We start from the raw sequence: 21,374 nt of genomic DNA on the forward strand, positions 1-21,374 counted from the left end.
AGTTATCCGCCTATAATGCTCAGAACCGCGATTTGTCGAAACTCTAAAACCGCCTTAAGAAAGGCCGCTACCACGTCGAACGTTATCAGCAGAGCCACCACTGTTGGTCTTAGGAAAACCACTGGTCTACGTCACAACTCAACTAAAACCGTTCGTGAAGAACCTTCTCCAGCATTTAACCAAACCAGTGCCGAAGAAGCCAGCAAGAGCCTCAAAAAATATGCCAATAAAGATATGGATGACTCGTTTGTCGGGCTTACCGGTGGGGAAATCTTCCACGAAATGATGTTGCGCCACAAAGTTGACACAGTGTTTGGTTATCCTGGTGGGGCCATTTTGCCAGTCTACGATGCAATCTTTGAATCGAAACATTTTGAATTCGTGTTGCCTCGTCATGAACAAGGTGCGGGCCATATGGCTGAAGGGTACGCCAGAGCCACCGGGAAACCTGGGGTGGTGTTGGTCACCAGTGGTCCAGGGGCCACCAACGTCATTACTCCAATGGCCGATGCTCTTGCCGATGGGGTACCGTTGGTGGTGTTTTCTGGTCAAGTGCCGACCTCTGCTATCGGTACCGACGCTTTCCAAGAAGCCGATGTCGTGGGGATCTCACGTTCCTGTACCAAATGGAATGTCATGGTGAAAAACGTTGCCGAACTTCCTCGTAGAATCAACGAGGCCTTTGAAATCGCCACTTCTGGTAGACCAGGTCCAGTGTTGGTGGATTTGCCAAAGGATGTCACCGCGTCAGTGTTGAAACAATCAATTCCAACTGCCACCACTTTACCATCGCAAACCCTTGCCAATATCACAAAACAATTTTTCGCGCAGTCCATCGACGAAAGTATTCAAGAAGCTTCGGATTTGCTCAATGTCGCCAAGAAGCCAGTGCTCTACGTTGGGGCGGGGATCTTGAATCATCCTGAAGGATCAAAGATCCTCAAAGAACTTAGTGAAAAGGCCCAAATTCCTGTCACCACCACCATCCAGGCTCTTGGGAGTTATGACCAAAATGACCACAAATCCCTTGATATGTTGGGGATGCATGGTTCTGGTTTTGCTAACCTCGCAATCCAAAATGCCGATCTTATCATTGCGTTGGGTGCCCGTTTTGACGACCGTGTCACCGGTGCCCTTCCGAAATTTGCTCCAAATGCCAAATTGGCGGCCCAACAAGGTCGTGGGGGTATTATTCATTTTGAAATCTCTCCAAAAAACATCAACAAGGTTGTCGAAGCTACCGTGGCCGTGGAAGGTGATGTCACTGACAACGTCAAGAAATTGCTTCCATTAGTCAACAAAGTGGACGAAGCTTCCCGCGCTAGCTGGTTCAAACAAATTGAAAACTGGAAGAAGCAGTATCCTTATGATTACCAAAAAGAAGTTCCAGGATCAAAAATCAAACCACAAACCTTGATTCAACGTCTTAGTGACCATTGCAGTAAACTTTCCAAAGACGTTGTTGTCACCACTGGTGTGGGTCAGCATCAAATGTGGGCCGCCCAACATTTTAATTGGACTAAGCCTCGTACTTTCATTACCTCTGGTGGTCTTGGGACCATGGGGTACGGTCTTCCTGCGGCAATTGGGGCTCAAGTTGGGAGACCCGATGCTGTGGTGATTGATATCGATGGGGATGCTTCATTCAACATGACTTTAACCGAGCTTAGTACCGCTGTGCAGTTTGGGATTCCTGTCAAAGTGTTATTGTTGAATAATGAAGAACAAGGTATGGTTACCCAATGGCAGTCGTTATTCTACGAACATCGTTACGCACACACCCATCAATCTAATCCAAATTTCATCAAGCTTGCCGAAGCCATGAACCTTAAAGCAATTAAATTGACCAAACAGGAGGATGTTGATGCCAAACTTGATGAATTCTTAAATTATAATGAAGGACCGGTTTTATTGGAAGTTGAAGTGCAAGGTAAAGTCCCAGTGTTGCCAATGGTTCCAGCTGGTAAGGGTCTTGATGAATTTATTTCTTTTGATGCTGAATTTGAAAAGCAGCAGAATGAATTGAGAAAAGAGCGTACCAATGGGAAGTACTGAGGAGATATTTGGAAAAAAAAAAAAAAAAATACAAAAAAAATGTGAATGAGATTTGGAAGGGGGGAAGAATGAAGGAAATATGATAGGGGAGAATCATCAAAAGTTCATCTACAAGAACAGCTTTATTTGATTACTATCGCTCCCTGTTTTCCTTATTATGATTACTATTTGTTGAATTATTTGTCATGATTGTTTTTTATTTATTTGTCATTAACTTTTTTTTTTTTTTTTTTTTATGATTTGCCCAATTCTCTTGTAAAGCACAGTTTTAGCTCTTTTTGTTTGTTTGTTTGATCTACTTAGACTATGAAAGAAGATTATTGATTAATGTATTTTAGTGATAATTGTAGTCATTATGGGTGTGCTCTTAGCAACTCCATAATTGCAATTTTTCTTCTTTTTTTGGTGCGAAAAAGCTGGAAGGTTTCTTTAATGGGATGATTGATAGATGACATAGATATATCAACCGCTAATCAATACTGGTAGTTAATAGACATTGATAGATACGAATAATTGGCAGACATATACCAATATGAGCTCATCTAGCGACAATACCACCTCACACAAGAAAGGAGACAACGATGAAAGCCGAAGAAACCGCCGTAACGCGTTGAAAGAGTTCTACAAGCTCAAGAAGGAAGCGGCCACCGAAGAACCGGAAATCACTGTGAAGTCCCAAGATGACATGGACAGTATTTTGAAGAACGCCAGTTTGAAAGACCTTATTGCCTTAGAAAACAAAGTACACTACCAGATCAACAGCAACAAGTCGCTTATCAAGAACATCATCTACAACAACTATTTCGAACTCATCAAGATCAATGGCTATTTAAACGATATGGTTATCAAAGACAGCACTCCTTCATTTCCCCAGAATGATGAACAGCCAGAAGACGAAGATGATGACGATTTGGTGGCCACCACCACCACCATCGCCACTGCCGCTGGCCAGAAGAAAGAATTGAAACAATTGGGGGCTCTTATAGATGACAATGAACTGGATAATATGACCTCAACAACCACCGGCGCCCAGAATAACTCCAATCACATCCTTGACGAGATCTTCACCCTCCAACGACAATTGGCAAAGATTGTGGATGACACCCGTCTGACCGCCGTCGATTATGTAATCTCTGGTGAAAGTGTTACGTAATACCCCGCACTGGTGATTACGTAACAGTAATGAAGGTGATTGATTGTGATGGGGTTTTCACCATTGCTCTACTTCACGTGCGATTGGGCAGTAGTGGGTGTTTGACACAACTGATATCATATATAAACTGGTGGTAATGTCACAAATTTGATCTGGTATTTTTATTATTTGTTAAGGTTGTTTTATATTTTATTCATTAATTTTCTTTTTTGTTGATTTTTATTCTTATTTTCCTGTCTTTCAATAATGGTTGCTTCTCACTTCGACACCCTTCAAGTGCACGCTGGTCAAGAACCTGAAGGCCCATCTAGAGCAAGAGCCGTCCCTATTTATGCCACTTCGTCTTATGTTTTTGAAAACTCCCAACATGGTGCTCAATTGTTCGGGCTTGAAAAAGAAGGGTTCATCTACTCTCGTATCATGAACCCAACCCAAGACGTTTTTGAAAAACGTATTGCCGCCCTTGAAGGTGGTGCTGCTGCCCTTGCCACTGCTTCGGGTCAAGCTGCCCAACTCATTGCCATCAATGGTTTGGCCCATACTGGGGATAACTTTATCACCACCACTTTTCTTTACGGGGGTACTCACAACCAATTCAAAGTGGCTTTCAAACGGTTTGGTATCGAAGCTCGTTTTGTCAATGGTGACAAGCCAGAAGATTTTGCCGCACAAATTGATGACAGGACTAAGGCGATTTATTTGGAATCGATCGGTAACCCAAAGTACAATATTCCTGACTTTGAGAAAATCGTTGCCGTTGCTCACGACCACGGAATTCCGGTGATTGTTGATAACACTTTTGGTGCTGGTGGGTTTCTCGTGAGACCATTCGACCACGGGGCCGACATTGTGGTGCACTCTGCCACCAAATGGATCAATGGTCATGGTACTGCGATTGCTGGGGTGGTTATTGATAGTGGTAAGTTTCCTTGGGCCAAATACCCAAAGAAGTTCCCGCAATTTTCTGAACCAAGTGAGGGGTACCATGGTTTGATTCTCAATGAAGCATTTGGCAATTTGGCATTTATCGGCCACGCTCGTACCGAATTATTGCGTGACTTGGGCCCTGCGTTATCTCCATTTTCTGCGTTCTTGTTGCTCAATGGGTTGGAAACCTTGTCACTTAGAGTAGAAAGATCCGCCAGTAACACTCTCAAATTGGCCCAACATCTTGAAAAATCCCCATATGTCAGTTGGGTGTCGTATCCTGGGTTAAAGTCTCACCCATACCACGACAATGCAAACAAGTACTTAAATGGTAATGGTTATGGTTGTGTGTTGTCTTTTGGGGTGAAACAGACCTCTGGTGATGCTACTGCCTCGACATTTGAAAAATCAGGGGTCAGAGTGGTTGACGGGTTGAAGGTTGCTTCGAATTTGGCGAACGTTGGTGACTCTAAGACTTTGGTGATTGCTCCGTATTACACCACCCATCAACAATTGAGCCACGAGGAAAAATTGGCCGCCGGGGTCACTGAAGATTTGATCAGAGTTAGTGTTGGTATTGAATTCATTGATGATATCATTGAGGATTTCGAACAATCTTTCAAGGCTGTTTATGGTAATTAGAGGAGTAATATAGAAAGGTGCTGTGTACTTTTTCAGTGTTAATTTTATTGTTGTCTTGATTTTCTTGATGTTGGCTTTGGCTTGTTACTATTTTTTTTTTTATGTTAATATGTTCTATGAATTTTACGTGATGGTTGATAATATTGAATCATTCATAATAGTTGTAGATTGCTTTTGGTGTTTCATTATAAATTTGCGATTTATGAACAACACATTGCAAAATCCTAATAATCTTGTTGGAATTTATCATTTTGACCTCAATTCAAGTAAAAGTAGTTGCAGAAATTCTAGGGGTATCGAGAAAGTTTTGTTAGTGGATTTCAAAACTACATGAGTTTTGCCACTTTTTTTTTTAAAAAAAAATTCCTAATGGCATTTTTCTTTTTAAATGTACAGAGGTTTTAGTTGAGGAATAACTGGAGAGTGGAGTTAACAGAAATGTGCGAAAATGAAAAGAAGACACCTACCTCTATACAACCCAGGTTGAATTCTTTAATATTTTTTTTTCCAACCCAAATATTTTCTCACAACATGAAAAAGGAAATTAAAAAAATAAATTATAAAACGCAGATTTTACATTACAAATAAAAGATAATATTTGAGCAAAAATAGAAGCTATTCACCAATACCTTGCACAATCCTTGGAGTCGTTCTTTTTCTTGCTGATTCTGGTGATAATCAAGCCGTGCAGTGCAAACTTCTTGTGCGGAATGAGTGCGTGCTGAAGGAAGGCTCTTGCTGCACAATGAATGCCCCACTGGAAGAATGCGGGCTGAGGGAGGTGTGAGTTATTCAGGGAATATAGTTTTAGTGTCCAATACTCTTTTATTTATGTTTCCCTCAAATCATCCCATCTTTCCTTATTGTGTTTCTCAATCTTTCTTCCTTTTTTTTTTTTTGACAGCTCTTCTCAATCATTCTTTCGCTGCGTCTCAACTTATTCCAGTTTATTCACAACAGGAACTCATCACTATCACGCATATTTGGTTACATATAGCACGACTCAGTCATTTTTAAAGATCAATCGATATTTGGTTTCACAAGGGGGAAGAAAAAAAAACCCACTCAATCGCCATGAAATCCTTAATATCATTACTCTTTCTAAGTCTTGTGACATCCATCATTTATGCCAGTCCGACGAAATTCGACTTGATTAATGGGAATTCTCTAGAGAAGGTATTGTTAAAACAGAAATCATCAGCACAACCGGTGCCATCACCACCGATTCCTCCAAAAGATGTCCATAGTGATTATGGACCACCGCCAAAATGGACACAATTGGAGAGAGCCGCCCCGTATTTAATGTTGGCAAGTGCTTGTCAAAGTGCAGCTTCTTCTCTTAATTTCTCTAAATCAAATTCTGGAAAAGGTAATACTTCTGGAAGAAAGAACGTATATCAGAGTTCTCTTAGTAATAATGGCTATAATTCCACCAACAATAGCACGAGACATCCTGGATTAAATAATTCTAGCGCAGCAACTAATGGGTCTGATAGTGGACATGGCATTACCAATCTCAGTTGTGGTTATGCTCCATATTCTGGTACTCTTGCGATCTGTTTACATCGAATGGCCAGCAGTTATGAGGAAATTGAAAAAGCCATGCCATCGGTTGCAAAATTCTGTCCAAACATGACCCTTGATCAACTATCCCAGATTTATGACAATGCCAGCAAATATGCCATTTATGAATTCCAAATACCAAATAATCAAAGTGTGGCATTACCGGTGATTATCAGCTCAGAAACTTATCAAATGAATTATAAGAAAGTTTCCGCGGTCCCCATAAATCTCGATCGATCTACCATATATGGGTTGGGGATTCTTTATTATTGGTTTGGGGTGATGATTCTTTCAACAATTATGAGATTCTTGTCTGCTACTGGGGTAATCAACTATTTCAGTGGACCGATATCTAAAAAACTCCAAAGCTCCTTGTTTCTCCCAGGTTTGTTTTTTGAGAACCATTTCCAGATCACCAAATTCTTTGGAATCATTCATGCATATGTCCCCACCAGAGCCGAAAGTGGGGTGATTGCTGGTTATATCATCTTGTACATTGTCTTCATGTCAATTCACTGGGGAGGGTCTACAGCTGTATTGACCAAGCTCATTGCGGACAGGACCGGGGTCATTGCCACGGCCCATTTGCCATTAATTTTCCTCTTTGCAGGAAGAAACAACATCTTGATGCTCCTCACTGGCTTCAATTATTCCACATTCATCCATTTCCATAAATGGACCGGGAGAATGATGTTCTTGAATGCTTTAATTCATGGGGTTTCTTATACCAAGATATACCTTGATCGGGGGACTTATTCTAGGACCATCAAACAAGAATACTTCATTTGGGGGATTGTCGCCACCACTAGTGCTGGAGTTATCATGTTCCAATCATACAATTGGTTCAGAAGGCACTTGTACGAATTTTTCTTGTATACACATATCATGCTCGCGGTGGTGTTCTTGGTTGGTGCTTTCCGTCACATTTACACTTTTGGATGGATGGAATTTGTGGTTACTGCAGTAGCTGTTTGGGCATTTGATAGAATCGTTAGAATTGTCAGGATACTAAATTTCGGAGTCAAAAGAGCCACCATTAAAGTGGTTTCCGAAGATACCTTCAGGCTCACTGTCAAGAGACCTGATGCCTCAAGATGGGCTGCTAGCCCTGGACAATATGCTTTTGTTTATTTTTTCACCCCAAAGACTTTTGGTCAATCCCATCCATTTACCGTCAACGATTCCACTATCAAAGATGGAGAAATTAATCTCTATATCAAATGCAAAAAGGGGGCCACCAAAGCCATCTATGATATGATTTCCCAAAAGCCTGAACAGATCGATGAATCTATTTTGGTGGGGATAGAAGGCCCATATGGTGCATCTGCTCCTAATTACCATTATGATAATATCACTTTGATTGCTGGTGGTAATGGTATTCCTGGGATCTTTGACCATGCGCTTAAGATCTCAAGAAGATATCCAAATGGTCAGAAGAACATTAGAATGGTGTGGGTTGCTAGGGATTTGGCATCCATTAGTTGGTTTCTTCCAGAACTATTGCTATTGAAGCAGGAACCATCGGTTCAAGTGTCGCTTTATCTAACGAGGGAAAACCCGCAGAAAGTTGTTGCTGGTCAACAATTAGCTCACGTTGGTGATTCTGACTCCGATGAGAAGAGTATTGATAAACCAGAAAAGTTACTGACGATTGTTATTGGTTCTGAGGAATGCTTTTTGGCGGCCCAATTGGTGGGGCTCGATGTGGTTTGTGGTAGACCAGATATTCAAAAATTGGTGTGCGATTGGCTCACTAACGATGCTGGGTCGATTTCTATCACTGCTTGTGCATCAAATGCATTGTGCGATTCCTTGAGAAAGAACATTGCGATGTACGTTGAAGATCATGATGGAAGAGTGGATTATCATGAAGAATTGCAAGTTTGGTGATCCTCTTATCCATTGGTATGGTATTTATTTATTTATTTTTCACTTTTTGTACTTTAACTTCTCAATTTCTTTTTAATTCGGCTGTTTATTTTCAGACTCATTTTTTTTTTCTTCACATTCAATTCCCTATTTCAATAGTGTTTTTTGGACTTGGATTTTAGGGCCACCTATTAGATTAAGTAAACACCTCAATCAAAAAAAAAACAAAAACAAATGAAATCATTTGGAGCAAGTTTGCATAAATTAGATTTCAATATCTAAAGATATCTAACAATTAAATCTGTTAGCCAAATTTCGGCATCGGTAATAAATTCTCGACAAATAAACAGAAAATTTTATTAATGATATGACTTATATTTGTAAAAGAAATGACCCACCAATATATTCCCACCCCTAAGAGATCTTTGAGAATGTTATTATTTCCCAACAAAGAGCTTTCATAGACACTTCTTCAATGGTAATTCTAGAAAAAAAAAGCTTTCGCTTTAAATTTTTGCAGTGTAAACACTGATTACAATGATCAGCTAATAAAAGTGGGCTAATTGTTCTATTATTGTAAGCGTTTGACAGTTTCCAAAAGGCAATTTATATTAACAAGACCACGATTTTTTTTTTTTTTTTTTTTGGTTATTTGAGGAGGAGCGGGCCATCAAAGAACCAAGTTCTTATTAATGAACTTAGATAATTTTTGCTATTTCTTGAAAATTATAAGTACCGCTGAGATTTACAGAGAATGTGGAAACCTCGGGAATCTCTACTAAATTATGCAAAACCACAGCTTATTGAAGTTAATGCTTTATATTGTGGGAAAGTGTTGCATGACAGAGTCGTTTCAACATGCATCAGCCATGAAAATCCGATGGAAGGAATAATATGGGAGACACCCACTTCATAGTTGCTGTAGCTGAAGAGGAACCAAACCAAAGTCCCTCCCCCTCATCCCAAAAAAAAAAAAAAAAAGAATAATTCAGGTTTTGTTGTTTGCTGATCCTAGAACTAAGCGAAGGGAATCATATTACTCACAGCAATCAGCTAGCGATCATATCATTTGAGTGTATAATATTGTTAAACAGACAGTAGGTAGCTGATTTCCAATTACTGAATTTTGAAATTCGCTCATGATAAATCATCACCTTTTTTTTTTGAAATCTATATAGCCACTTATTTATTCTCAGTCACCTGTTGTCGCGGAAGCGTTGTCTTGAGATGAGAATCTAGCTTATCAATCATGACGAGGTACGGACTATTATTTGATAGGGACTAATTACTACAGATTACTTCGATATGGACCAAATAAAGTGAACAAATCCCCTCTTTACAGTATAGTTATAGGCAATAATGATTATAAGATAATAAAAATAACAATAACACAGACTTACCAACAGATATGGATAGTTGAAAGATTAGAGATATAATCCCACGTGCAAGCAATATAAGGGTTTGGTAGATATACCCAATTTTTAAATTCGGCGTTACATCAATAGGTATATTCTCAAAGATCATCAAATCATGAAATCGAAGTAGTTATTAGATTTATATATATCACCCAGATGGCGCAGACAGATACTGGCGAGGCAGGTTAGAAATTTTGCAATCTATTTTATTGATCCTAGTTACTGATATTGGTGATTTTCTTTTTCTGCTAATCTATCACTTTCTTCCTACAACCCCAAAGACTTCTTCACATCATTCCTCACAATCTCCTCAAACTTTTTTCTATCATCTCTCCACAACTTGCAGGCATCAATGTTGGCTCCACTTTCGACGTTTGGTTCTGCTAACATGCTGACCACACTCAACAAGATCTTCTCAACGCTTTGTACCGGACTCCATCTTTCTTCGGCCCGTTCGTATTGATTAGGATCTTCTCCTGGAGGGTGTAAGATCGATATGCACACATTACCATCGGCATAGATATTAGGGTGCAAAATTGGAGGATCAAACTTCAACAGTGGTGGAGACAATGGATAATCTTTTGGGAAAGTGAGCACTGCGGAAAATACCCCATTCTCGTATGATGTTCCTGGAGGACCTTCAAGTAGACAATCCCATACAAAAAGGTTGTCTTCGTTGGCAGGCCCAGCAATGATACCTTCTGGTGGGTCTCTCGAGAGCTCTTGGTATTCTTTGAGAAGTCTTCTTTGGGCAGTGCTTCTGGCAGGCATTATTATTTGTGTTTCGATGGATATGGAGGGCCTGCTGTTATCCATGATTGTTGGAGAGCCATCGATTTTTTGGGCGGTGACGAAATCTGAAGTTCTGCTATCCGCACGCTGATTATACACACACTCTCTCTACATATATAAATATATTGCTACATAATCAGATAACATCTAACCCTTTTTATTTATTTATTCATTTATATATCGTAATCATAAAGAAGTTATAAAACTAATAGTCTAACTGTTCAACGGTATTTTCACCTACTGTCATACTCTCTGGATCATCGGTATTGGGGTCATCATCGTCTCGGCTGACCGAAACGTAAATCGTTTTAGATTTTTTGCTGACAGTTTCCATAAGAGATTTATTGGCTTGTCTGATTTCCTCAAGTTGTTGTCGCAATCTATCATTCTTGGAGAGTTTGTTTTTGAATTGCATGATTTCCTCTTCGGAGATCTCCGGAACCTCCATTGCCAACCACGTCCGTTTCTGACGATTCAATCTTGAGTTTTTCCAAACTCCAAGACTATGATACTCAGCAGAGATATCACCCTGGCTCAGTTTCTGTTTCAAGGATTCATTGGTTTCCAAATTCAGTGAGGCGGTGGATAATTGTGGTCTTGAAGAAAATATTTTTGTCAAGTTTCGGTTACCAAACTTGATACCAAACAGATTTTCAAAAGTATTGCTTTTTGATAGTGATAATTTAACGTCTTCTATCAGTTTTTTGAATACTTCAAAGTCTGGGGTGATATTAAAAATTGAAAACTGATGCAATTTCCAAAAGAACCAATGGGCATCATTCTGGGTTGAGCAGGTGCCAACGGTGAAGCCTAATGATTCGCAATGATCGTTGAAAAATTCCTTGATGGCTTTTCTAATCCCCAAGTAATAATCGTAATCTCTTCCCAGAGCTGGGAGAGTGGAATAGATTCCTTTGAATTTGGTCCATTCTACTGGAGCAATCAAAGGAATTCGGGAATTTTCTTCACTTTGCTTCTGTAATTGTTTGATATATTCATTATAACCATTCGTGAGTTTTGTCACCTCGTCAAACCGTTCTTTTTTATACCGTTCGGCCAAGTTGGTCATATATTCGGTGATGATGAGAATCTGGACAAGGGTTTCCAAACGGAACCGCACATCATCAAATTTTTGTTTTCTAAATGTAGCAAACGAGTATAGTGGACCAACGGAATTGAAACGAAGCGGCGAATCGCTGTAATAATCCATTTTTTCTTTGTGGAGTTCTTGGTGGTAAAAATCGTCAACGAATTTAGCATCGCCATTTTCCACAAAGTTTTTCAATTCATCGGCAGAACCTTGCTTATAACTATCTCTGAACCCTGAGTCTCTATCAAATGAGTCGATTATCTCCAGGACAATCGCTCGTTGGTCCTTTAACAAGTAAGCATTCTTCTCACTGTCAATAGGGTCACTTAGCCAATTCTTTAGCTGCCAGAACCTAAAGAAATGGACATCTCCAAATTTTCTTTGTGATTTCAAATCACGAATGAAATCGCGGTTGAATTTGAACTTGTGATCCGAAAACAAGTCATCATTGATGGCAAAAGTACTGAAAATATAAAGATAAACCCTTCCTAAAAATAAACTATCATCTTCAAAAACACTGTCTTTAGGATTCTCCATCCTTTGGATCAACTTCTTTAGCGTTGCAGATAACTCGGCCCCTGGTCTTCTTAAACCAACAATGTACCGATTTCTAACGGTATTGACCAAAGAACGTGTCCCACTTTTTTTCATGTATTCCCCATTGTTGAACGAAAGAAACTTGATCAAATTGGCGTGTCTAGTCTCCAAGACACACCAGAACTTTTTGATAAACCGAATGGTATTTAGCTCGATAACGTTGGAAACCAATATGAATCCCAAATCATTCTGGGCATCATGGTTGTCATTATTCACCAAGTAGTTTGCAAAATCAATGATTACACTGTAAAAATTGAGTTTCAAATTGTCGATTTTTCGCTGCTGACGATCATTATCATCATCCAGGGATTCTTTTTGTTGGTTCGTGGCAGCAGCAGCATTTTCAAACCTCTGTAATGCAGCCGTAAACGCCATTTCAATGTACAATCTTTGGTTGTCGTCTTTTGGCACCACACCGATGAACGCTTCGTAATATGGCTTTAGGAACTCGTCGGCAATGACATTGTCATTCAACGGAAGTTCCACCAGCGACTCAACGATGGTCAATTCTGCCTTATTGACATCTGAGACGTCGTGATATTCTGGAACAGCACTGTAAACGATCCCCCACAACGCCTTCCAGAGTGACTCGGAACAGGTTTTTGTGAGCTGGCCATAGTCGTTCAAAGAGTTCTCCATGGCTATTTGCTTGTTGGTGTTGTTATTGTTATTGTTATTGATCACCCACTACCACTAGGATCAGCAGCAGCAGAAGAAGAAAGAAAAATGCTGCTGCTGCTGGTGTTTGGGTGGTAGTCGTCCCACGGTGCTGGAACATCATCACCAGTACTTTTTGGTTCTCATCGGTCGATCACCAACATCAACAAACAACATCGAAAAACCAGCTATATATAAAGAAATGAGGTTTTGTCACTGGTGGGTGCTTCTCCAGGGAACACTTATAGCTGCCTCAGGGGTATCGGTGCATCTCTTGTTGATGTCGAGAATCCACTCGCAGCTTCCCGAAGATGTCAAGCCGTTCTACAGTTACTTGCAAGCCGGGGCATTCTTTCCTGATAGTTACTACAATTGTTTTGGAGATAAGCTCGACGAGGCAGCAGAAGATGCCCATTGGCCTCCTTTCTTGTTGAGTGCTGCAAAATATCACCACCACCAGCAAGGTAAACCCAAAGTTGACTGGAAAGCTGCCAAAATGGTGCACTTGTCCATGGCCAATTCCCACCACGACGACGACGACAACCGCAAAAAATTCAGAGCATTTCTTTATGGGATATTCAGCCACCAGATTGCCGATGCCACCTGGCACTCAATCAGAATGAATCATGGGCTACTACTGCATTTGGCGGCGTTGGAATTCGATGGCGATGTCGAAGCGGCCCATAGTTTTTTAGACACTGGGGGAGACCTACTAGTACTAAGGAAACTTTCAGCCAACACTGATATATTTTCCAAAGAGCAATCGATTCAAGATTATTTCATGGTACCTTGGAAAGCCCCGATTAAAGAAATGGTGGAGATTTACCATCGGTTGGGTCATTACGATGTCTCAGACTACAACATGAAGTTCTGTCTCAATAGGGGCTTTACCGGACTCTCGCTAGAGATGAAGGGCTATAAACTTAGCTCGCACGCTTATATTGAGCAATCTCCGCATTTATACGATATTCTCGATGACTATTATCTTGGAGGTTTAGAGGAGATAGAGACATCTATTCTTCGATGCATGCCCAATCTCGATGAATGGCTAGACGATGCGAACTCCGAATTGAATAATATGGATCCTTGGGAATTGTGTAGGGCAAAATTGGTGGAACCGCGAACTGCGGCAACATTACAGGATAATCACCAAGTAATTCAGAAGTCGTTGAACGATGATGGGTATTTTGTATCGCCAATGGTCCCGAATGGCAGGTTTGGAAAAGACATTGAGTTGGGGAACTTTCTAGGGGAACAGGTAGGGTTATGTGCTGCAGTGGGGTCGATATACGAAGATCTCGATGGAACAATCTACATTATTCCATTAATGGGATTGCGCGCATTAGAAAATGTCAAAATGACAAAAGTCAACCAATCCATTAAAAAGGTATCCGGCAGTCCAGAAAAATATGGGTATAAAATCAAGAATTTTGTTGTTGAGACGGTTACTGGCGATAATATTGTGATCAGGCATGAGTTGTTAGTAGTGGTTTCTCCTGGTTCAGGAACCGTTGATATTATCAAAGGTTCCAATACTCTCCTTAGATTTAACTTTGGTGGGGAATTTGAACAAATGGGCACGGATTTCGAACTTGCTGATATGAATGGTGATGGGATTGAAGATTTTGTGTTCAGTTCGCCCTTTTCCGGGAAGAATCAAAGAGGATCGGTGGTGGTTTTGGATGGTAAGAAAATTCTTATCAAAGTATTGACAGAAAGCCCTCAATATTTCCAACAAGACTTTGTGAACGTATTTGTGTCGCAAGATTATCCAACTAACAGAATAAACGCTGAGATTGTGGATGTCAGTTACAAGGAGTTCGATCCGATAATCCTCACCATCCCTGACGCTTTAAGATTACTGACCGGGTATGAAAATTTTGGCTCAACGATTTCAGTCAGTGGGGAATACCTTTATGTTGGAGTTACCAGTATCAGCAGAGTACTAGTTTACGATAAGTTAGCGATCACCACATCATCTTCCAAATCGCTACCCAAATTTATTATCCCACATTATGGAGGAGCTCCGTATGAATTTGATGGTAAAGCGATTCCCCGAATCACCTCGCGGTTTTCCGGTCAGTTTGGCTCGAAATTCATGGCGTCTGGAACCTATGATGGAGTAGAATGGATTCTCATTGGTGCCCATAGTGAATCTTACTCTAATTGCAAGAGATGCGGCGGCTTGTATTTGTACACCATTGTTGGAAATCATTGCAAACTTGTCACAAAGGTGATTATGAAGGTTGATAGTTTCCCAGAATACGATTTAAGTTTTTCAAAGTTTGGGATCTCGGGACACCTTGATGCAAACGGTACCACGGTGTACATATCTAGTCCATATTTGAACAACACTGGTGCGATTTGGAAGTTCGATGTTTCCACATTATTGGAAATTTCTACTGCTACTGCTACAGCCACGCCGGACGTGGTGGAATTGGAAGATATTGTGGCCATTGGGGTTTCCGGGAATGGGTATACTGGTTTTGGTAATGCCTTAAAAACTTACTGTGATGTTTATGGCGAGACCCGGTTGATTGTAGGGCTTCCAGATTATGGATATCGAGAGTTGGCCAATGATGCGTGGAAGTTGGTTGGAAGAGTTGGGATTTACACGTTGTAGATTGGGTGATTTTTTATAAATATATATATATATATATATTCGTTGGATGAATGATGTTTTGTTTTGTTTTTTTTTTTTTATTTTTACGCTTATCGTTTTATTTTTTAACTTTTTTGTTCCAAAAATACAGCTTTTATGTTATCTGTTGCTAGTTCTTTTTTTTTTTTGTTGTTGTTGTTTCAACACCTCATTTTTTTGGCAGAACATCTTCTGGAAATGATAAGACAAATCCCGCTTTTTGAAACGCTTACTGTAAAAATGGAATATTAACGCTTGAAAGATATACTAACGTATTTCTCTTGTTGAAGATATTATATATAGTTTCCCTGCTGATCCAAATGATTTTTTTTTTTTTTTTTTCAGCAGGTAAGTTAAGTTTCTCTCTCAGGGAGGTATGCTACTATTGGAGAGGTTGGAGTACATCAAAGCTTTTCATTTGCTTGTCCACATATATATAGTATATATTATTGATAATCACTATCATCTTACTTAGACTCTCCTTAATTTTCATTAGAAGTTCAATATTTACAATGGATTATGTGATCAGGAATGAGCCGTTTTCGTGCGACGCCAATATGTTTTAAATGCCAAATATCTTACACTTCTTTCAATTTTTTGTAACAAGATTTCATTACTTTTAATTTTGATGGTGTGGGAACATCGACCTTAACTGAAGAAGTGAAAAAATATGAATTGTAAAAACAATTTTCATGATAGTTAAGTAACCAAGATTAACAAGCGTTTTAGATAGTGCGGACAACTCCTGCAACGCTTTTCAATGTAGAGGATTAAATAGTTTTTTTTGTTTTTTTTTAATTCTTCAAGGCTTTTCAACTGATGTAAATTATCTATATCTTTCTAAATAATTTTCAACAAGATTCAAATATTTTAGCTTGGGCATACTTAGACCTTAGATTTTCAGGGTTTTGCAAAAGTTATGGCACTCAATATCGAGATAATAATCTAATTTAGGCAACGGAAATAACTCAAGATCGTAAGTCACGTTTACTAGTGGAACATGTAACTGTTTGGTATTATGTGTGTAATTTATCTCACTTTAATTAAGATGAGAGGGGCCGACAGATGGTAAATTATATTTTCCAAGATATCACGATTTTTGTAATTGCAGATCGATATTGTATCATCTTCAGAAGATGGAGGCAATATATTCTGATTCTGGTTAATAGGCGTGTATCATCACTGGTGGCTTCATTAAGTCCCCCATTAAATTCATCTGTAATTGCTAAAAAAATATCCCCTAAACATCGAGGATTCTCATTCCTATCTTGGCAATAAATGTCCACCGTTTCAAGTAGCACAAACAGAAAGCACTAGTAATTAATATTATAACCATTAAGCTACTGTTTAGTAAAGTGATGAGGAATGTTTTTTTTTTTTGATAGCAACCAGAACGTAGTTCTATTCTTATTCAAAGTTTCGCTGCAAAATGAGGCCCCTCAAAATTCGTGAGTTTGGTTGCATGCTCCATATATCTAGTTTGGCCAAGTGTCAGAATCATATGAGTAATAATGATTTTTACTTTCTATGGAAAACGTACAAGAGTTAAAAAAAAAAAGGGTATAAGAAAGTAGATGAAATTGGAGGTAGGTAGATGTTTGTTTAAGAATATTGCTGATATTATTTTGTGGCACAGAATACTTTTATCTATAATCTATATGTTGCCGGTTATCCTGTGTAGCGATTGAATGCTATCATATTCAATTGGATGGATACTCTTTATTATAATACTATTTACTTTCAGTGGATCGAATTATTTCTTATTATGTAGTTCTCTCTGGATGGTCCCCTCGGCTTACTGTGTTTGGTGGAACGTATTATCATGATATTATTATTTTATTACATTCTTACCATTGCAGGGGGTGGGTGCACATCACTTTATTAAACGTTACTATATGTACCATTCCTATAAAACTTCAACTGTAATCGCTAGAGAATAATAAACTTGAAAAGATAAAGAATAAATCAAAAAAAAAAATGCAATAAGAGAAGAATAAAGATAATGAATACTATTTTATTTGTTAGATGGTTAAAAAAAAAATGGGGGGCGGGGAGTTGGAGCACTCACCTAATTTACAACACCATACAACAGTGGTGTTTTAATATCCATAGATAAACTTAGTTGGTCTTTAAGTCAGAGCTTTGTAGAATCAAAAGCCCCACAGGTAGATATATTAAGACTAGTATTATAGACCACTCCGACAAAATTGTTAAATTTAAAAGAATTCTTATGGTTAAATTGGTCTGAATTAGTTAGAAGCGTATATATTATATCCTATAAAAAGAAGGAAGTTTTATTATTTCTCTTATATTGTACCATCGAAAGTTGATACGACAGAAAGTAGAAGTTCGCCGGAGTTATATGAATAAATATATATATACACACACATAATATTCTAGATATCGTGATATTTCCATGGCCGTTTACGTTTTATTTACTCATCAATAGCTTGTGATACTTTAAAATTTAGAAGCATCAATGACCAATCCTCACCATTTTTTTATTTTTAATTTAAAATGGCCAAAACTTTGCCATCAGAGGAGACATATACCATTCTTCTTTCTAAATATATTGTGATACATCAAGAAAACAAAATATTACATACTATAAATCGGGGTGTCTGGCATGAACTACTACTATTACTACTACTACAACAAAAAGGATATGATTTTCATGGATCACTGATAATTTACAAGAAACAAAATAAGGAGTACTGCTAATTATTGAGGAGTCAACTTTAAAGTGCTCCGAGGGGACAGTAGAGATCACCTACCTCTCCAGAATTTAGGCTCGTTTTTTTTTTTTTTTTGTTTCTATTTCTTGCTGAGATCCTCTAAAAAATTTACCATCTCTGCATTTTGATTTGCGAGTGATTCGACCCATTTTTCTGGATCCCCATCCTAATTTATATTTTAGACTGATATATAGTCCCATTAGCGAGGATCGAGTGGCCTGGAGGATTTCCAACCACAAGCAATGAATGGTGACTCTTTTTGACCCTTCAAACGAAAACTGTGGCTCAATCGATGATGATGAGACTTATTTATGCACACACCCGTTAGCATGGATGGGGCCGGCTAAAATCAACGCCAAAAAAAAAAGGCCAAGATGGAAAGTGATAATAGTGGAAGATAGAGAGAGAGAGAGAGAGAGACTACAGGCATTTAGCCAATACAACTATCGATTGCATAAGTCTCCGAATCAACGGGGAGCTTTCTTCGGGACCCCCCCACCCCCACTTCCCTCCAATGGAACAATCTATGCTGGATTTGATGTTTGTTGTATCTTTTGTTCTACCAATTCATAAGGAGATATATAGTTTAATAGGTAAATTTGATGGGTAAGTGAATAAGAAAGATGTATGACAACGTTACTCCCCAACAAACAACAACCGGACCGCTACAAATCGTCGCAACTATTTGCGACTATTGTTATCTTTATCTTTTTTTTTTTTTTTTTTTTGACTTTCCATGGCAGAACAATGCATTGTTTTTTTTTTTTTTTTTGACTTTCTCTTTTTCTTTGGCTTTTTTTTTTGCAATAAATGTTAATGTCCACCCTTCTTCTGTTTGAAGAAAGTACCGAGAAACGTTTCCGCCCCCTCCCGAGTAAAGCCGGACCCAAAGCGTTCGTTCCCAAGTAGTCGGCCACTAGACCTCCAGAGAAATGAAATGAATCACAAGACAACTACCGTTGTTGCCAATGGCCATAAATTAGAAGAAAGACGTTGGCATTTCGACGTTTGAGGTTTGTTAGGACCTAATCAACAGCAGAACCACAGTTTTGGGGAGATAAAAAAAAAAAAAAGCTGCCAAGTCGTTTCTTTTGCCTTTTCTTTACGACAAGGTTTGCTATTTCTACGAGGAGGCTGCATGAAACGTGCACCGAAAGAAGAAATGAATCAATGAATCAATAAATGAATCAATGAATCAATGAATAAAATATTTGAAATATCTGGTGATAATAATAATAATAATAATAATAATAATAATAATACTAATAACAATAATAATAATAATAATGATGATAATAATAATAATAATAATAATAATAATAATAATAATAACAACATTTCATACACATTCACACCCCCACCACAGATAGACAATGCTAAATGAATTATTATCGTTATCTCTCCCAACCGTCCATCATCACACCCACCGGCTAAATAAATATCGCCCATTGCCGTTTAGGGGACGGTTGACTACTTCGGTGCACCGCATCGCACCGCACCGATCGTCGTGTAGCAAAATAGAGTTTGCACCAGAAACATCCATCCATCCAACACAACAAAAAAAGTGACACGATTTTTACTTGATAGATGGTATTTTGTTTTAGTTTGTTTGTGACTCGGTACAACGATAATAACATTTCTTCTCAAGTTATTTTTCTTATCATTTTCTTTGCTATTATCCGGTAGACTATTATTCATTTTTATTGTATCGCGTAACATATATGGGTCAGAAAAAAAAAAAAAACACCGCCAACAAAGTAAGTAAGTTAAGTCCCTGCAATCTCATGATTATATTTTGATAGCACTCAATTTTCATTTTTTCTTTTTTCTTTTAAGCTTGTAAGTGTCAAAGATAGGTCGAGTTATTAGTTACCACCGGCTGCTGCTTAGCTTCAATGATCTCTCTGTGTCTTTTTTTTTTGTACGTAAATCAATACCGTCGATCGCATCAGTCGATATCAATTTAACGGGGACCATTAAAAAATAAAAATTAAAAAGACTGATCCCTCAGTTCTGATTGGCCAGTGCTTTTGTCTCAAGATCAAACTTTCCGCCGTCGTCATCGATAAAAATAGGGGATAATAACATAACAATTGTTGATGATTTGCGGTGTAATTACTTGGATGCGTTCTTGGCAGTGGTTTCACACTTATCATTTCATATATCATTTCTACTTGCGGGTTGTTATTGTTTAACGATTACCGATGCGGTCCACATTATTTCATTTCATTTCATTTTATTTTATCTTATTTCATTTTGTTTCATTTAGATAAAAGGTATTGCGATTTAGTCGCCATAGTATATATATATATATATGGATTAATTATCTAGCCCCACTAACTAAAGCCATCCACAAGACTCCCCTTTGACTGACTGACATAGAAGACAGGTAGGTCGGTCATATAGACAGACCACAGAATTTCCTGGCAAAAAGTGTGGCTTTAAAAAAAAAAAAAAAAGCTTCTTTTTCTTGTTTGTTGGAACCTCATTCATTGGGAAAAGCCTTTATTTAGGCCATGAATTAGTCACAGTAGTCTACTTCCAGTGCTAAATGCAGCCAAAGACTTTCCAATGACATTTTCCAACATAAAACATTTTTTTTTTTTCCAACATAAGACATTGTCGAAGATAAAAGAAAGGAAAGGAAAGCAAAAGAAAAGGAAAGCAAAAGAAAAGGAAAGCAAAAGAAAAGGTGTTTGAGGGTACATTAATGATAGTAAAATAATCACCAGATATATTGCCTAAACAACAAGTAACTGCTATCACATGGCGATCCCATCATCAATGATCGAATAATGGCATTTCTGTTCTCCACCGACGGTGCCCACCGGCAACCGAGATCCGCCTCCCGTAAAATGCTTCCAAATTAAAAGCTGCTCATAAGTTTTGCAAATAATTCCCAAAAACTGTTTATGTTCCTAAAGTTTATAATGAGTACCATAGAATTTCAACCTTCGGCAGCAAAATGCACACTATCATACCAATCAAGCTATACATATGTTTGGTTGAAACCAGAAAAAAAACCGCGAGTATCCATTCTACTGTGTGTCGCTTAAAAAAAAAAAAAAAAAAAAAAGATTAATCTTTGATACCGTGCTAGTTTTGTGTCACATCGACTATTTCTTGCTTGTCACTGATCAGGATGATTTTTCATTGGCTGCGTCGTATTTCGCGTGGGTGTACCGTATATGTACTCGTCGTAAATATTTACCGTACAATGTTTGTTTGTAGTCGGGAT

The 21,374-nt window shown here is 38.5% G+C and overlaps 7 protein-coding genes across 7 annotated transcripts; 5 read left to right on the forward strand and 2 right to left on the reverse strand. All coding sequences in view use genetic code 12, as the record gives it.

Moving 5' to 3' along the window:
- Nucleotides 1-15: 15 nt before the first annotated feature.
- Nucleotides 16-2,055, forward strand: ILV2 (acetolactate synthase catalytic subunit; the record flags this gene model as incomplete). The annotated part of the gene is made up of 1 exon (XM_064996495.1): nt 16-2,055. The coding sequence occupies one exon, from the start codon at nt 16-18 to the stop codon at nt 2,053-2,055; it is 2,040 nt and encodes a 679-aa protein (XP_064852567.1).
- A 532-nt stretch (nt 2,056-2,587) lies between these two features.
- Nucleotides 2,588-3,208, forward strand: VPS51 (Vps51p; the record flags this gene model as incomplete). The annotated part of the gene is made up of 1 exon (XM_064996496.1): nt 2,588-3,208. The coding sequence occupies one exon, from the start codon at nt 2,588-2,590 to the stop codon at nt 3,206-3,208; it is 621 nt and encodes a 206-aa protein (XP_064852568.1).
- Nucleotides 3,209-3,454: 246 nt separating this feature from the next.
- On the forward strand, nt 3,455-4,777 carry MET17 (bifunctional cysteine synthase/O-acetylhomoserine aminocarboxypropyltransferase MET17; the record flags this gene model as incomplete). Its single annotated transcript, XM_064996497.1, has 1 exon — nt 3,455-4,777. The coding sequence occupies one exon, from the start codon at nt 3,455-3,457 to the stop codon at nt 4,775-4,777; it is 1,323 nt and encodes a 440-aa protein (XP_064852569.1).
- A 1,074-nt stretch (nt 4,778-5,851) lies between these two features.
- On the forward strand, nt 5,852-8,230 carry DASC09_028950 (ferric reductase family protein; the record flags this gene model as incomplete). Its single annotated transcript, XM_064996498.1, has 1 exon — nt 5,852-8,230. The coding sequence occupies one exon, from the start codon at nt 5,852-5,854 to the stop codon at nt 8,228-8,230; it is 2,379 nt and encodes a 792-aa protein (XP_064852570.1).
- Nucleotides 8,231-9,891: 1,661 nt separating this feature from the next.
- UBC7 (E2 ubiquitin-conjugating protein UBC7) lies at nt 9,892-10,395 on the reverse strand (the record flags this gene model as incomplete). The annotated part of the gene is made up of 1 exon (XM_064996499.1): nt 9,892-10,395. The coding sequence occupies one exon, from the start codon at nt 10,393-10,395 to the stop codon at nt 9,892-9,894; it is 504 nt and encodes a 167-aa protein (XP_064852571.1).
- Nucleotides 10,396-10,621: 226 nt separating this feature from the next.
- On the reverse strand, nt 10,622-12,742 carry DASC09_028970 (uncharacterized protein; the record flags this gene model as incomplete). The annotated part of the gene is made up of 1 exon (XM_064996500.1): nt 10,622-12,742. The coding sequence occupies one exon, from the start codon at nt 12,740-12,742 to the stop codon at nt 10,622-10,624; it is 2,121 nt and encodes a 706-aa protein (XP_064852572.1).
- A 220-nt stretch (nt 12,743-12,962) lies between these two features.
- On the forward strand, nt 12,963-15,383 carry DASC09_028980 (uncharacterized protein; the record flags this gene model as incomplete). Its single annotated transcript, XM_064996501.1, has 1 exon — nt 12,963-15,383. One exon carries the CDS (start codon nt 12,963-12,965, stop codon nt 15,381-15,383), a length of 2,421 nt encoding a protein of 806 aa, XP_064852573.1.
- Nucleotides 15,384-21,374: the final 5,991 nt, after the last annotated feature.

The sequence above is a fragment of the Saccharomycopsis crataegensis genome (assembly GCF_037102585.1).
Source record: "Saccharomycopsis crataegensis DNA, jcf7180000000083, whole genome shotgun sequence".
Taxonomy (NCBI): domain Eukaryota; kingdom Fungi; phylum Ascomycota; class Saccharomycetes; order Ascoideales; family Saccharomycopsidaceae; genus Saccharomycopsis; species Saccharomycopsis crataegensis.